The sequence below is a fragment of the Sciurus vulgaris genome (assembly GCF_902686455.1).
Source record: "Sciurus vulgaris genome assembly, chromosome: 5".
Lineage (NCBI taxonomy): Eukaryota > Metazoa > Chordata > Mammalia > Rodentia > Sciuridae > Sciurus > Sciurus vulgaris.
This window is the reverse complement of record NC_136465.1, coordinates 141,679,961-141,696,758: the sequence shown is the minus strand read 5'-3', so window position 1 is coordinate 141,696,758 and position 16,798 is coordinate 141,679,961. Positions and strand designations below refer to the sequence as shown.

Sequence of the window (16,798 nt, the reverse complement as noted above, 5' to 3'; positions counted from 1 at the left end):
CTTCCAAAAGCAGTAGGGAGATCTTTTCTTTGACTTCATTGCGAATACAGAAGAGGAGCTTTTCAAACTCTTAATGCTGTGGCTGTTAGTCTCAGAAAAAGATGCCTTATCATGGAAACTTGACCCAATTCCACACTGCTATCATTCATAGGTCACAGTCATCAGAATACTGCAGAAGAGCTAATCCAATTCAGATCTTTAAAGCTATGGTATTAGCTAGAGTAATCTAATTGCCTTATGTCTATTTTGATTATTACTCTTCAAGTATATTTTTCAATGCACCTTACATCAGGATCTTCTTGCCCTGGTTCTTCACAGCAAAACATTGCAGATAAGTATCTGGCTACTATAAGAAATACCCAAATTTTGTTCCATAGATAAAGCAGAATCAAAAATTACTTAGAAAATGCACATTAAAATAAACTGTCTCAAGTATTTAGATATTTTAGTAACAAGAAGTCTTTATAAATTTTGCAATAATTTATTTCAGTAGACATAAATTGATATAATTTGTACATCTATTCCTGTTTACCAAAAGAAATAAGATATTCTAGCAAAAAGTTTTCAGATACTTATGTCTTATATGCTTATTTTTTTTTTAAGTTTAGAATTGTGATTGATATTTCAATGAATAAGATATAAAGAGATCTGAGCATAAATAAACTTTAAATGAAACAGTTCAGAATGTATCTTTGCTTTGCATGAAATGTTCTGTCATAAAACTGAAAACTAAGGGGACTGGAAGAGGAGAGAGAAGTGAACTGTCAGTGAGGATCCAACTCCCTCTTCCTTGTTCTGAGTAGCTGTTGCCCAACTGGTGGTGACACAGAAATCTCTAGTCTAAGGTGTGAGACCTCCACTCTCCAAGGAGCCAACTAGTGAGCAATTCAACAGCCGAGAGGATTCGCCCCTCCCACACATAAGAAACCCAGCTGAGACACTGCTATAATGAGCTATACGCCTGGTATTTATTAGCTGGTTAGTTTTAAAATCTGTTTTGTTCTTATTGGTTTAAAATATTACAATAGAATTTTCATGTGTTCATTCCATCATCATGCTGTATTTTCACATATAAAAATATGTGTTCTGAACCTTGATTTAATTTCTCTGATGTTAATAAAAAGTTCAAATCATTATATTTTTATAACTACATAATTTGGAGGTATCACAGCTTTTCAGCCTTTCTTCTAAGAATTAACTTTTAGGGGGTTTCTCTTATTTCTTTAGCTATTACTAACAATGAGGCAGCAGGCATCCTTCAAAAAATACCTTTCATAATGGTACTTTTATTTCTGCTTGTTAACTTGTGTGATTGTTAAGTCAAGTGGACTGAGTAAATTTTTTATTTTAATGACTTTTGCTCCAAAATTATCACCATTCCAAAGTTTAAATTATTATTTAGAGTCACGACAACAACTTGTGAGAAAACCTATTTTGGCAAACTCTTCTTAATTTCTGCAGATCTAATTGACAAAAATCTCCACTTTTAGTTTGAACATCTTTGAGTACAAGTGAAACAAAATGTCTTCTTATATGTTTATTGATTATTTTTGGTCCATTTAAAAAATAACTTATCCAAACATTTTCTTTGTTGTCTTCTATTGAAGTCTTTTAAATAGAGAAATGAAAATATCTGAATATTTAGCCAGTGCTAGACATAGATGCCTTCTCTGCTCCCTGTGAATTTGGAGATGATATTATGGACTCTATGTTTAAAAAAATTCAACAAAATTTATTTAAATTTACTTTGTGACTGGCATCAATATAAGTAAGATACAGATCTTATCCTCAAAATAGAGACAACAACATGATGTCCTTAACAACAAATCTAATAAACAAAGTAGCAAAATAAAAGAAAAAGAAAAAGCAATAGCAAAGAAATTTTTTAAGATCAGAGTAGAGGAGACCAAGTCACAGCCCCATGATGGAGGAAGCTACTCACTGGGGAGTGACTCTGCAAAGGGTGAGAGTAGAACAGGAAGTTGGGTAGGGTGGGGAGAGGAAGAGAGGAGGCCCAACTGACAAAGTGTTTCTAATTCTTAAGTATCCCAAGTCACAGACTATGTGGAAATGGAAGGAATATAAATTTCATGCAATACTTAATTTCTGAAGTAGATTACTTTTCAAGAAAAGCTCTAAGAAAAAAATTAAGGGCAGGCCTCAGTGTCATCGTTTTACTGAGTTAATATTAAACCTCAAAGACTATTCTTAAAACTTGGAAATTTAATTTGGGAAAATCACAAATTTGAATTACATTGAATAAATATAAGATAAAGAGGTTTTTTTTGTTTTTGTTTTATCTTCACTTATAGAAGAACATGTCTCATGCCAAGAAAATATCTTAGGTTGGGAAAAATTTAGTCTTTGAGATGAAGTTATTTACTAGTGAACATTTTTTTTTTTCTCAAAAAGGCAACCACATCTGACATCTAGGTCATAAAGGAAATAGTGGAGCATAAGAGCAATTTTTTTGCTTTACCAATTTCTTCGTGCATTTTTTACAGCATTAAGTCCATGATAAGTAACAACTGTCTATGAAGAAATCTTGACTACCAAAATCAATGGAAGACAAACAAATTTCCCCATTGCCTTAAGTATGAATATGTGTGGCTTCCTACATAAGGCCTGAGACTTTTTGAAAGGTCATGATCTTAAATTATGATTCATTATTTGATATTTTGTTTCATGTAGGTAATCTAACCTAATGATATATCCATCCCTGTATGCTTCTATGAATTTATTTTTTAAAATGTAATCTGCTATTATCCAAACATTGTATTTTAATCCTTTTGCTCACTAAATACTCATCTCCAAAATAAATAATGTCAACATTCAGTTACCTTTACTGAATGATTATCTTCCTCATATGAATCAGTGAATTCACTAATTTTCCTACTATCTAACGAAACTGCTCTTCCAAGTTATACCTTACTCTAAAATAATAAGTATCTAGCACTCTTTGGTAGTATCAGTGTTAGTAATTATGTATTCAACAGACCAAACTAGCCAGGCATGAAAGGTTCCAAAAGCTTAGAGACAAGTAATAAGGATCCAGAAGACATAAAGAAGAATGGTTGAGAGAGATTTTATCCCTGAGAATGGATTCAAAGGTTAAGGATGTACATGAGTTGACAGGTTTGGGGAGCAGGGTACTGGGGCAATAAAATTTTTGAAATGGCCATCTTCATCTTCAGTTTAGAATGGAAGTTGAGTTATCTGCTGTGAATGAGGTAAGATTTAGCAAGGGGCTTGAGAGCAGAGAAGATAATCTGGGATAAATTCTAAGGAAAGCAAGAGAGAAAGCTGATCAAAACCAAGTAAAATGAATTTTAGGGGCTCTCAAAGCTCAGTGAAGCTGGAAAAAAGCAAGACTGAGTGAATAATATATCCTCTTCTATTAGTTGATTGAATTTTTATTGAGAGACTGAAATAAATCAGTAAATGTTTGATGGGAAAATAAAGGTGAAAAAGACTCAGTCTCTGGCTTTAAGGGGTTTACAGCCACAGTTAAAGGATACCATCCCCACAGTGAGTAAAGGACATCAGAGTTGCCAGATTGATACTGAGTTATTAACCACCATTGCTTTTCTGGAAGTCATGAGCATTCAGGTTTTCCATTCCCTTAAAGGCTGTATGTTATATCTTATCAGGAATTTGTGATTTCGTTCACGTTCTCAGTGTTGTCATCATAGAGTTCAAAATATCCTATTATCTTTTAATTTTTAAGTAGCAGTAGTTATGTTGACTTTTTCATGAGTAACATTAACTTGTGCTTTTCTTCTTTTCTCTGAATCAATCTCCCTAATTCCCTTCTAACTCTTCTTTAAAAACTATTAATTTTACTTTTCTCTTTTGTAAATTTTTAATTTCAATATCATAATTTAATTTCATATGAAACTTTAATTTAAATGTGATTATTGGCGACAAGCAGGTAATCATTAGTCTTTTCTTCTCTGTTTGAATATCTGTCCACTCTTGTACAAGTGGAGACCAAAGCATCATATTTAATACTTTAAAGTATCGTGTGCTACTGAACACAATTTTTATGAGGAAGACTCACTTTTAGTGAACAATAACAATAACAGTATAGTATAATGATGAGTAAATAATTTTGGCCTAAATTAAATTATATTTAAATGAATAGAAGGTTGACAATTACTTGGCAGGGCTTAAATAGCACGAATAGTTCTCAAAACATTTTTCTATGAGAAATTAGGTTATGTGTGTTCAATAAATATAATCATAAAATTAATCTTATGAATGAAACAAAGAAATAAGAAAGACATATTTTCCTCCCTAAATTTGTCAAATACTGTATAGATAAAAAATATTCTCTAACAAGCCTAGGTGATACAAATGCTTAATGTATAGTAAACATTAAAATACAATCAGCTAATAAAGTCTTCTAAATCATAATGATAAATATGGAAAATTGAAAAAATGCCCAAATCCAAGTTCTTTTTTGGGTAAATCAGTGCTCTCTCAACTTTATTAAAGTCATTTTCTTTTGTTTTTTATACAGTAGTAACAAATACCTCATCACAAAATTCATTTCTCATAACAAGGCTTCATTTCTCAAAGACAATCCTGCTTAGGACTGCCTAGGATAATTCAATCAAATGATATCAACCTTAATCCTTGCTTTAAAATTTAAACACATGGATTTTGTCTTAACCTAAAGTTTAGAACATTGTTATTCCTGGCCAAAGAACACAATTCAAATTATCTGGTTTTCAATTACTATGAAACACTGTGGAAAGTTTGGTTATAAAAAAAGCTGAGGACTAGGCAAACCTCTAGATTCAATTACGATTCTAACCTTCAAGCAAGCAGAAGCTACAGAAAGCCATAACTAAAATGCATTTGATCCTTATTTTCTGTGAAATCACCTTTATTTAACTTTATACTTTCGGAGAAAATTCTTATTACTTTCCAATTCTATTTCTATATCTCTACACAGAATTCATACTAATCATCCTTGGACTCATAAATCCAGTTTGAGTCTTAACAAAGTTTTTGAATTCCAAAGTATGGAACTAGTTCCATAGTATGAAACCTAGTTTCATCCAACTAAAGCTTTAATTCTCAAAGTTAGCCTTCCTGTAATCAATAATCATATAAACACCCTGCTGCCCTAAGATGGCAATTCTGGATTCCATTTCACACCCTCTCCACAGATTTTGCTTCTCATATGGGGATCAATACATTAGAAAATCATACACAAGATGAGGCATATGACTATGAAAATCCAAAGTACTAAGAAACAAATTAATATTGACCCAAAATTAGGATGTGCATCCCAGTGATCCCTTCTCCAGATTGTTCATGCTCTTGTTTAAAAATTGTAATGAGTACTTCTTGTATGCCAGACATTTAGCCAGTAACTAATGACAAGGAATAGTCCCTATTCTACTAGAGCTTAACATGTAACAGAAGGGTCCTTATTACACAAAAAAATATAAATGGGTTGAGAATTACAAAAAGAAAACTAAGCTTTTTCAGGGATCCATTCGTTGTTAGAGTAATGCCAGCAGTATATTCATTTTTTTGTACTATATTCATATTATTTAAGAAGTAAGTAACCAAGACAATTCTGTTACAAATTGAATTCTTAAAAATAGACACCCCCCCCCCCCAAAAGAAACACACTGTGGTGGGGAGGAAGGCAGTAGGAGGAGGGATATTAAATGACTCTCAGTACTATATGGGATTTTAAATTTTCATTTAAACCTTGTGCCCAAAGATCACATCTCTGGAGAAAACATTTCCAAGACCATTTCATTATACTTTCAGTAAAATTCAAACTACTTATTCTGGCCTCAAAACTCCATGTATCTGGCCTGTCCACCTTTAAAGCTTTATCTTTTCCCACTTTTCTTGATATGATTGAGTTCTCACATCCATCTAGTATATCCCTGGCCATTTCAGTTGCACGTACCAATAAATTCCTTTTTTCTTAAACCAGTTTAGGATATGTCCAGTAAACAAAACTGAAAAACACTCGACTGCTATTAATATTGCTGTATTTTCACTCTTTCAATATTTCTTCAAATGTCTTGATCCCAAGATTTTCCACTATCCTCATCTCTCTTTGCTCAACAAGTTCTCCATAGCAAACTGTGGTGACAAGTAATCCAAATGTTTTGACATGTGAAACAGTAGAATTTCATTGTCTCATAATAAGTAGAGTCCATTACCCAATGCTGACCACTAATAAACCAGTGATTTTTTGATAGACATATCCCTTATGAGTTGATACAATAAGCTTATTCTTGTTACAATTCTGTCTTTATCAAGCTAAGACTTCCTTAATCCTATAATTATACTGCCGAATTTCCAGAACAAATGCCAATTATAATATTTATTCCAAATATTATTTTATTCCACATGCAATGGGAAAAGCAGGGTTTAGTAAGATAGACTTGGGTATGAATTCTGACCATCAACTTCAGTTCTGTAACACTAAGTAAATCCTTAATTTCACCAAGACTCAGTTTCTAGAACTGAAAAATAGGGGTAATATGGAGATAATGTTCTTCTGTTTATGGTATTTTTGCAAATATAACTAAGAAAATATATGTGAGAAACATTTATTCTTTTTTTAGTTGTTTTAATTAGTTATACATGACAGTAGAATGCATTTTGACACATCATGCATAAATGGAGTATAATGTCTCATTCTTCTGGTTGTACATGATGTAGAATTACACTGCTTATGTAATCATATACACATAGGGTAATAATGTCCGGTTCATTCAACTACACTGAAACATTTGTTTTAAAATGGCTACTACTGCACTGGATTGAGTCCTTTAGCCCTCTGGGACACATTGTCTCCAAGGCTGGAATACAAAGAAATCACAATCTGTCCCAGTTTTGTGCATTTCACAAATATGATAAGCAAACTCCCTATATTAAGGGATTCAAAAACTCAAGATTCAGAGAAATAAAATAAATGACTAACAAATTTAGGTTAAAATGGGGAGTAATAGGAACTGTGACAAACCAGAGCAAACACTTCACCTAAAAGGGCGATTACTATTCATCTCCAGCAGATCTTCACTGGGTAAATACTGTACAAGTATTCTGATATTCATAAGAAACAAAGGAACCTTTAGTTTTACTGGGTATGTACTAGTTTTTAAATATTGACAATTAGTTCAGAATTCATGAACCGTTTGTAAGTCCAGTGAAGCATGGCTGGCCCACAGATAGTCTGTTTGTGGCCTTGGTTGGCACCCGAGCTTCAGAGTGATTCACAGAAATGACTAGCAGGATAGAGCTCAGACAGAGCTCTGATAATTCCACTGGAAATCTCATGTTGAACTCTATAAACCACCCTCGTACCCAACTACTGCATCTACCTAACTAGCCTCCTAAAAGTCACCCTGCCTTCAGTCCTTCACTGGTTGCCTCTAGGGAGATTCTCTCTAGCTCATTAATTTATCTTTACCACCTTCGTTCTTCAATGGGAGGTCAATTCAGGAAATCTAAAATGGGCCCTTCCCATTCCTATTACTGAGTGCCCTGACCATTAGGTTATTTTTAACAGGGTGAAAACCTATAGGAACTCGAAGAACCAAGACCAGGCATACTTTAAAGGCATACAAAAGGTCATGTACAAAGGTAAGATTTTATGTTATGAGGGAAATTATTATTGATCCGTGATACTTAAATAAAGAGTTGCATTTGAATAATTTTGACTTCCTAATCTATTTCTCAGTAAGCAGTTTTTAGTTATTTCACATAGGCATACTTTATCTTTAATAAGTCTAAATCATGTTAAAGTTCTACACATATTTTGTATCTCCACACAGAAGTTAGTAAACATTTCTCAAAGTGATTGAGCCAAATTTTTTCTCTCATATTTATTATTAAGAAAACAGAGAAACATTTTAAAGCCAAGATTCATATATAGCTAGAGTTTTTAGTATCACTTTCATTCCACAGTCTTTTAGCAATATCTTTTAGGACATTTACTTAGAAGTTTTAAAAAATGTTAAATTTTATTGACACACACAAAAGCAAAACTGCTAAACAAATCCACCTTGAATTAAAAAACATAGTAAGCGAATAAGCTTTAATTTAGTTTGCTAATACACGTTGCCTCAATTCAAAGTGTATTAAAAGAATAAATTTACATTACTCTAATAAATACACTTTTATTTAATGGTGGTTTCCCTCAGAATGCAAGGAAACATAATTTATTGATATAACAAAGGGAAAAATGCTACTTTTACCATCTTGATAGATGATAAAAGTTATTTCAAAAAGCAAACTTTAGAAGGCAAAATCATTTCTAAATGCAATGGATAAAAACCAATTCTGAACACATCATCTATAAACTATATATGACTCATATAGTAGTGGAAATAAATTACACATGACCCTTCATGAGCTTTTTTGTAGAGAAATATTCATGACAAAGAAAGAAGTCATCCACTATAACAAATATAATACACAGCCTGTATTTTAAAAACATACTTTAAAAAATACCCAGAAGAGTGCTCTTATGAGAATTTGTAGAATTATTAGAGCAACTGAACTACTGTAAATGAGAATTATAAGCGAAATAGGGACCCCAGGAGCAGGGTCCTGCCACTAATGACATCCACCATTAATTCAGTGTTTTAAGGAAACCACACAGATAAGCAGTGAAGTCAGGATTCAATTCTACCTCACTGTCTCAAATCCATGTTCATTACATCAATACCTGCCTCATATCTTCTTAATAAAACTGATTATGGCAAAAGTCCAAAAAGAGCATTAGTAATCACTAATGAGAAAATCCAGGATTATGATCATTTGCTTAGCAATATTGGCTAAAGCTACCAAAAAGTACTTTGGTAATAAGATGCTGGAAACTTGAAAAAAAAAAAAAAAACTCTGTATAAACTTCATTATAATTTATGTTTCAGTAATGATAGATAATATTTTTGAATATATCTCATTTTGTGTTTTTTCTTTATGTGATCTAATCCAATTCCACTGTAAAATTCATTGTCTGAAAAAATCACCACTACTCTTACTGCAAAAATGCAAAAGGAAAAAGTCAATATCAAGTCTCTAACTCCTAAAATATACTCTTCATTCACTTATCCATTCAACAAGTAATAATAATTCCGTTTCAATTAGTTATTTAATGGCAGATTTATGTCCTAAATATCACATTGAACAAAGTGGAACTTGAAGTACACAGTGTGTATGTGTGTAAAATGAACTTAAGTTTTATTGAGCGATGAGTGTTTCTGACATTCCATTTGCATGCCAAGAGACCATTCTGGATGATTTGAAACCATAGAGTTCTATATTTAAGGCCCAATGTAAAAAGGAAGGAAAATTCTATCACTAAAGTAAAAGAAAAAAATAAAAACCTTGCACTACAAAGAAAGAAGCAGAAAAGGGCAAACTAGTCAGAATGGAGTGTCCTAGGATCTTAGGGTGAGGGTAGAATGATAAAAAATACCCAAATAGATTTGGGAGGAAAATCTCAGTATATTGGGTTTGCCTCTGTATAAAGTCCTGCTCCTTCTTAGCACTGAGAGAAAACAGCAAGCCCCTTAGAAAAGTTTTGTTCAGTGTGGTACTCCAGCAAGACCTAAAAGTTCCTCTAGCAGATGATTTAGAATGGGAAAAGGATGTGGAAGTAACTTTCCCAAATCCTGCACAGATTTGGGACAGAGAACACAATGGAACATATCTAGCTATGTGACCATCAAGACAGATCTTCCAGAAGAATAAGGGGACTAAGACAAGCCCTGAGGATAAACCAAGTAAAAAGGAAAATAAAAACCTTGAAACCAGAAACTATGATGACCAGTCAGTGCCTGAATAATTCCCAAGAAAGCCAAGTTAGATGAACCACAATGTCACAAACCCAGAGTTCCCTCACCCTCCTTCACTGGGCTTATGTTGTTCCTAAAATCTGTCTTGAGAAGAGAGACAAAGAATGGATACCTCTGGAAGATGAGATAAAAAGCACAAGTGGAGAGCTGGACTTTGAATTGGTTGAATAAACATCCCAAGAGAGATTGAACCAAGACCAGAGGGAGAAAGAGAAAAGAATGAGTTACCTCAAATAAGGACCTTCACGATCCCTACCATCATGGCAAGAAAACCACAAGGAACAAGCTACAGAAAATAAAAAGCCATGTTTTATACAACATCTGAATTGCAGTATATAAAATTCTGTCCTGGCTATATTCTTAAGTAATATAATAAGTGCTACTAATTATTTTCAACAAGTCCAGCTACTATGCATTTCAGAATTAAAAACAACTAGAATTTTTGCAAAGTTCCTAGAGTAGATGGCTCCCATGGACCATAACAGTTCATACCCAGAAAGAGACGAACCAGGTAAACAGCATCCTTTAGGATATAGTCTCCAGCCATGTGTGTGCTACACATTATGCCAGGAATATACAAGGCTCTGGGAAGAGAAACATGGTCACGGCAAAGGAACAAGGTTCTCACAATATGGGGCTGGAAATTGCAGTTAGAAAAGTCTTGTGATAACGTAAGTGAAAGGGTTGATTATTCTCACCTTTCGTTAACCCATTTTGCTTACATTTTTTTCTAACTTAGTAAATAACATAAAAATGTCTAGGATTCATCAACCTTGATACGAACATCTAGAAGACATCTTTGATTCCCCTCTCTTTCTCTTTTCATTTAATCTCTATAGCCAATGCATCACCAAGTCATGTCAGTTGATCTTCCACAGCTCAGAGATGCCCACTTCTCTCCTCTACTCTATTATCATCTCCTGCAGAGACTGCTAAAATAGTGTCCAACCTGGTAACCCTGCTAACAACTTTGCCCCCTGCAATTCATTCTCTGTAAAAAACTCAAAGTCCTTGAAATCCTCCAGTAACTCCAATTTTATTTAAAATTAAGACCAAATTCCTACCATGGTTAGTTCCTGAATTTTTTCTTCTTCCTGCCCCCAATATTATTCTTCCCTGGTGCCTTAATTCCCAGCCACACTGACCTCTCCAATCTTCAAAATAACAAGCTACATTTCTTCACAGAGCTAAGGTAGCTGATGTTCATTCTCTCCTTCTGGAAAGATCCTCCTCCCTACAGATCATCCCACATACGAAGTTCCTTCTTGTGATTCAGATCACAACTCAATGCTACCTTTCCAATGAGGTCTTCTAATAACATTCTCTCAAAAGCAAACCTCTATTTCCTGAGATTCCCTCATTTTTGTTTATGGGTATATAATCAATTTATCCCTTCAGTATGCAAGTTCCTAGAGGGAAGGGGTCCTGTGTGTGTCTCTAACAATACTCCTAAATGAATGAATGAGTAGGTTAATGTGGGGAGGGGGTTTACCTTCTTCCCACTGCTTCCTTTTCACTAAAATCTTTCATGATACTCCCAATTTTGCCATAACCAGACAAAATGACTAAGAATTAGGCAATAAAGAACACAAGCACTTGTAACCCTAGAGAACAGTATGCAAAATGTTTAAAGAGGGACTGGGAAGATAAAAATCTTAATTTGTGAAAGAAAAATAGACTTTAAAATATTATAGCTTCTAACTCAATGTTGGCCCTTCCAAATCAGAAATAGAAAAGGAAGAGCATGTCTTATGTTTTATAAAGTATTTTATTTTCTAAGTAGAAATATTTAAAATCCACTAGGAAATGTGTTACATAACTTGTGAGTCCTCCTAGGAGGACTTATATTAGATGGAAGGGTGGATTTTAATCTACTGAGTTTTTATGAAGCAAGACAGCCATCACAAGACACACTGTCTTCTCATAAATTAAGGATAAACAAACAATCAGCACATAAGGAATGAGAAAAAATAAACATGCTGACTACCTCTCAATGGAAAACTGCCCTTAACAGATTTCTGAAGAAATATCTCTTTGAGCTAAATTTTAATTGATTTTTTTTAAAGAAACTTAAAAGGACAGTGTCATGGAGTTTGTGTAAAATTTTAGAAGAGTTTAAAATTATATGCTTGTAATCATACAAATTGATCAATCAGACTTTTAAGAGTATAATTTAGTATAATTTTGCCTAACATTATTGCTTTTAACTGCAAAAATTATATTATTTGTGCTTGAACCACTACATTATAAGAAAACTTACTTCTTAATAAAAGCAAATTGACTAACCTATTAATAATCAGGTTCCTAATGCAGCCTCACATTCTGAAATAAAAAACTACATTCCTACTATGTTACAGATTAATATTTGTTCTCAGAACTATTTCCAAAAAAAAAAAAAAAAAATCTTACCAGACATAAACTGTGTAATAGAGGATAATTCCATTTGGCTCCAGAGGTGGTTGCCATGACAACTTCACCGTGACACCAGACAACTGTTTTACAGAGAAATCTTGAGGGGGAGAATCAGGAGCTGAAAAGTAGGGGCATAGAATAAAGGATTTCATTAAATATATATGAGAAAAGGTCAAAATGGAAATGTACAGATTTTTTTTTAATGAAAAATTTTCTGGTAAATGAATCAGGTTTAGTGCTTTTTTTTTCCACAGGAACAACAGTCTGTTTACTTTCAAATGAGATGATAAAAGAAGATTTTGCATGGTGGTGTTAGAACATCTGTTTCTGTGATTCAATGGAAAAAAATATTTCATGAGAAAATAGAACAAGGGTATGTCACAGTGACTCACCTACTGTTCAAGTACATCTTGGTAAATGAACATCCTCTAATAAAAATGAAAAAGTTTATTGGGGTGAATAAATATAAAACACAGTCAAAAAGCTCCCCAGACAATAAAAGTCGTGGGGGCAAAATCACACATCCAAGAAATGGAAAAGGAATAAGCATAACATTGGGAGAGCAGTTAAAATGACTGACCTCATTAAGAAAAACTACATTTCTCAATTTCAGTTGTGTCATTAAACTGTAAAGACATATCAAATCTGTTCACTGAGTCTTCAAAGTTGAATAGTTTACAAAAGAAACACCAATGTAGCACAAAAACAAGAAAAAAGTTTAGAATCTACTTGTAATTCTGCTATAATAATATAAGAACATGAAAACAATTAGCTATTTGGCATTGAGTAAGCAATATAAACAATTACTGCAAACTGGTTGTACAAGTTTTTACGTTCGCTTGGATAAAACATTCAGAGAGCCATTCTTAGCTACTGTATAACTGTAAAATAATGTCTTAGAAAATGAAAATACAACTTTTTTATATATAAACAGTTATAACTTACCAAAATTTGGTTCATGGTTGCATTTATGAATGGAAAGTAAACTCATAGGTAGCTAATACAGATTTTGAGAATATGTTCAGACCTTTGAACTATGTTAAGTAATATGTAGTTTATGTATAGATCACTGTTTTCAGTAAGAAAGTCATTCTCTACCCTGATCTTCATTAATTATATGACTTGGCCAAGAACTTGGATGTTTACCTCGCAAATGTGTACCTTTAACAGCCTGAGTAATTCAGATACGTAACACAAGTTGGAGTCTTGAGTGGTAAAAGCTCTGACTACACAAAATATATGTTCAGTATGGTCCAAATTTGTCATATAAAAATCTCAAATTCTGGCTGAGGATATAGCTCAGTTGGTAGAGTGCTTGCCTTGCAAGCACAAGGCCCTGGGTTCAATCCCCAGCACAGCAAAAAAAAATTAAAAAAAATTAAAAAAATCTTAAATTCTTGCCATTAGGACTATTTGACTAGATTATAAATAAAAGAGTGAATACTATTTCCAGAAGGGCATTGCTAAAATGATTTAGTCCATGTTATCATAGATCATATCTAAGATAAGAAAGAGAGCTAACCTCCTTCCCTCTTCTTCCAGCCTTGACACACTGGGAAGGATTTATTTATAAAGTTAATTTTCACTTTGAGAGCAAGGGGAATCTTTGAATGAAGGAAATGAATATTCAGACAGACAAGCTCTGATGGAGAGTAAGTACAGTGAGTAGAGACAATGACAAGAGACAACAAACCCATGAGGGTGCTGCACTTAGAAACTGGGGCAGCCCAGTGCAAAGGATACTTTGGTGAAGGTTAAAGGTGGAAGGGACTTGCAAAAGGAGCAAAGGATTCCCAAGGCTTTGCTTTGAATAGAACAATGGCAATGCAGAAAAAAGCTTTCATCCTTCTAAAAGTATTTAATGTACATTCTTCCCTTGTGAGTGATCCTAGAATAATGTTCACCATCCAATATAGGCTAGCTAGAAGGTGGGAATCTTGAAATAAAGACAGGAAGAAAAAAGACTCCATAAACACCTAGGATGCATCCAAATCCACCCCTTATGACAACAGGAATTCCTTTTATCAAAAAAAAATCTAATTGTTTCAAAATATACAATGTATAAAACATAAAATACAAATCTTAATACCAATTATATCCCTCAAAAATCATTTTCCTAGCATAATACATGTCTAAGCACCTTGTGAGATGCCAACATAAAGTGGTCTCTGTGGTAAAGCTGATTTTATTCAGGTTAGGGAAAACTATATTTAAATATTCAATGTGAAGTCTATTAACATTCAGGGCCAATTATGTTGGAAAACAGCATGAATTCATTATAAAGCTAATCCTATTACCATTTTTAAAATGCTGGCAGTTGTCATATACAGAATCTGCTCTAAAACTTATATGAATGTGTATTTTTATAAATGTAAAAGCTGAAAAATACAGTGGTGACATATATCATCTAATGTTCAAACCATTCAAACCAAATATTTAGCTCTGAAAATTCCCATGGAAAACATATTGTGTTTTTCAGACTACTGATAACTTCAAAATTTAAAAAAGCATTTTATATCTGATTTTATTTAGTGTAAATCTGACTTTACTAGTTTCTTATATGCCATGACAATGAAGTCTCTATATCATGCTGGTATAGGACATACTGATAAGGCAAGGCTAAGGGAACTTTTATATTAAGAGTCATTCTATATATATGTTTCTTGAAATGTTATGGAATTGAAGATTAGCAGTATGCACTACTATATTTACCATCTTCCTCAGTCAATATGCCTATTGGTGCACTTCGAAGTCCTTCACCTTTGTGTGTACTAGCAGAAACCTCAATTACATATTGAGTATATTTCTTCAGCCCTAAAGAGAAATAAAATGAGTAAGTTGACACTAAGAAACATCATTTAAGAATATGCAATAGACTATGAAATGGTTCTCAATTCCACAATTTCCTAAAAGTAAAAACTGAATAAAATGTAATTCTTTAGCAGTAGTAACTCCTATTATGAGAGAAAAAATACAGGATAATGTGGAAAAGGATTAACATAGAAAATTATTTCATGTAACATGCAATAAACTCCTAGCATATTTTACCAAAAGAATTTTCATATCCTGTGTAGAAATAATCACACTTAAACCATTTATAATGTAATATTCAGTTAATATTTTGTGGCAATGCTGTCAATATAAATGTAAATATCCAGCATTAGATTTGTTCTTTTACCTTTAATGTTCTGGGTCAAAGAGGTTGTATTTATACTTCTTTCCTCAATTCCATTACTTCTCTTGAGATAAATTGTATATTTTTGTATAATTCCATTGGGACTATGTGGGGGAAGGAATGATATCTCAATTTCTCCAGAAGAAATATTTTTGTAAGTAACATTTTCTGGTGCACTACTGGGCACTGGATAAAATAAAACACATAAAATATTTTCATCCTAAAAACCTTTTCTGCTAAAATTCTCATGCAAGTACACTAGAATATTTATATATAAAATTAACCAGAGTATGATTATAATATATAACCTGAATGGATCAAAATGTATCTAAATTGTAGCTTGCACAGGAAAAAAGTTTCAAAGGAAAGCACACACTATGATTCTGCAGAATAACACAATTACAAGTCTATTAAGAGATTTGATACTGTAATAGCTGTTTTGAATTGCTGAACATGAGAATGCTAGAAGGAGAACTGGAAAACACTTAAAAATTCATTTTGTTCTTCATTAGTAATACTTTTAAAAAAGCTTAACAGGTTAGTTTAGGACCACAACAAGATCTCTGATAAGACAAGAAACTTCTCCTAGATATGAAGCTGCATAATATAACCTAGGGGTAAAACTCTCTCCTAAGAATAAAGGGCATCAGTAAAAAAAAATATTAGTTTTCTGCATTTAATAATGTTCCTGTTATATTGAATATAGTATTCATAACATGGTTCTCTGTGCATATTAATTATAAAAACTATATATGGGATTCTAATTCTGGCAAAATCTGGGAAAAGATACCCCACACTGAATATCTTATTGAAAATAATTAAAACTCGATATAACATTAAAACAAATTTTCTTTAAGACACTGCAGAGTTGACAAAAAAGAAATCAGTGGTGGACAAAGAAGAAACAAAAATGAAAACAGAAAACACACAAACACACACAGTGAAATCAGGAATCCAGAGAAGGAAGCTCGTTCTAACCAATCTCGCCTTATAAGTGCCCATTATCCTGATAGTACTGCATTTTCTTTATCAACAGTAGTGGGGACTTCCAGAGAAAGAATAAAAGTCTTGGAGCAATTGAAAGAGGAAGAACATCCCTGCATAAACCCCTTTTGGAACCCCAAAAGAGTGCAACTTCAACAGGAACCGCTATATTGGAGAACTCCAGGAAACACAATGAATATCTCTGTGGAAGCAACAGAGTTCATGTGAGTGGGTCCCCAGGACCTGCAATGGGGTGCCCCCATTCTTAGTGACTGGTATGAGAAATAAATCTCAATGCAAAGAGGAGAGAGAACATGAACTTTTTCTTTTCCTCTAGCTATTTCTCTGAGCAAAAAAGAAAGAAAAATTATACCGTTTTGGA

At 33.1% G+C, this 16,798-nt stretch overlaps 1 protein-coding gene across 5 annotated transcripts in view; it reads right to left on the bottom strand.

The window, feature by feature from the left end:
* The window catches only part of PTPRQ (protein tyrosine phosphatase receptor type Q), a 216,113-nt gene that overhangs the window by 156,813 nt on the left and 42,502 nt on the right, over positions 1-16,798 (bottom strand). For 3 of the 5 annotated variants that reach the window (XM_079140697.1, XM_079140699.1, XM_079140701.1), the window contains 3 exons: positions 15,436-15,618; positions 14,958-15,071; positions 12,255-12,375 (listed from right to left, as the gene is read on the bottom strand). In XM_079140697.1, coding sequence (XP_078996823.1) covers positions 12,255-12,375; positions 14,958-15,071; positions 15,436-15,618 — 418 coding nt within the window. The remainder of the gene's footprint in view (positions 1-12,254; positions 12,376-14,957; positions 15,072-15,435; positions 15,619-16,798) is intronic. The other 2 variants (XM_079140698.1, XM_079140700.1) reach the window with 1 other exon arrangement.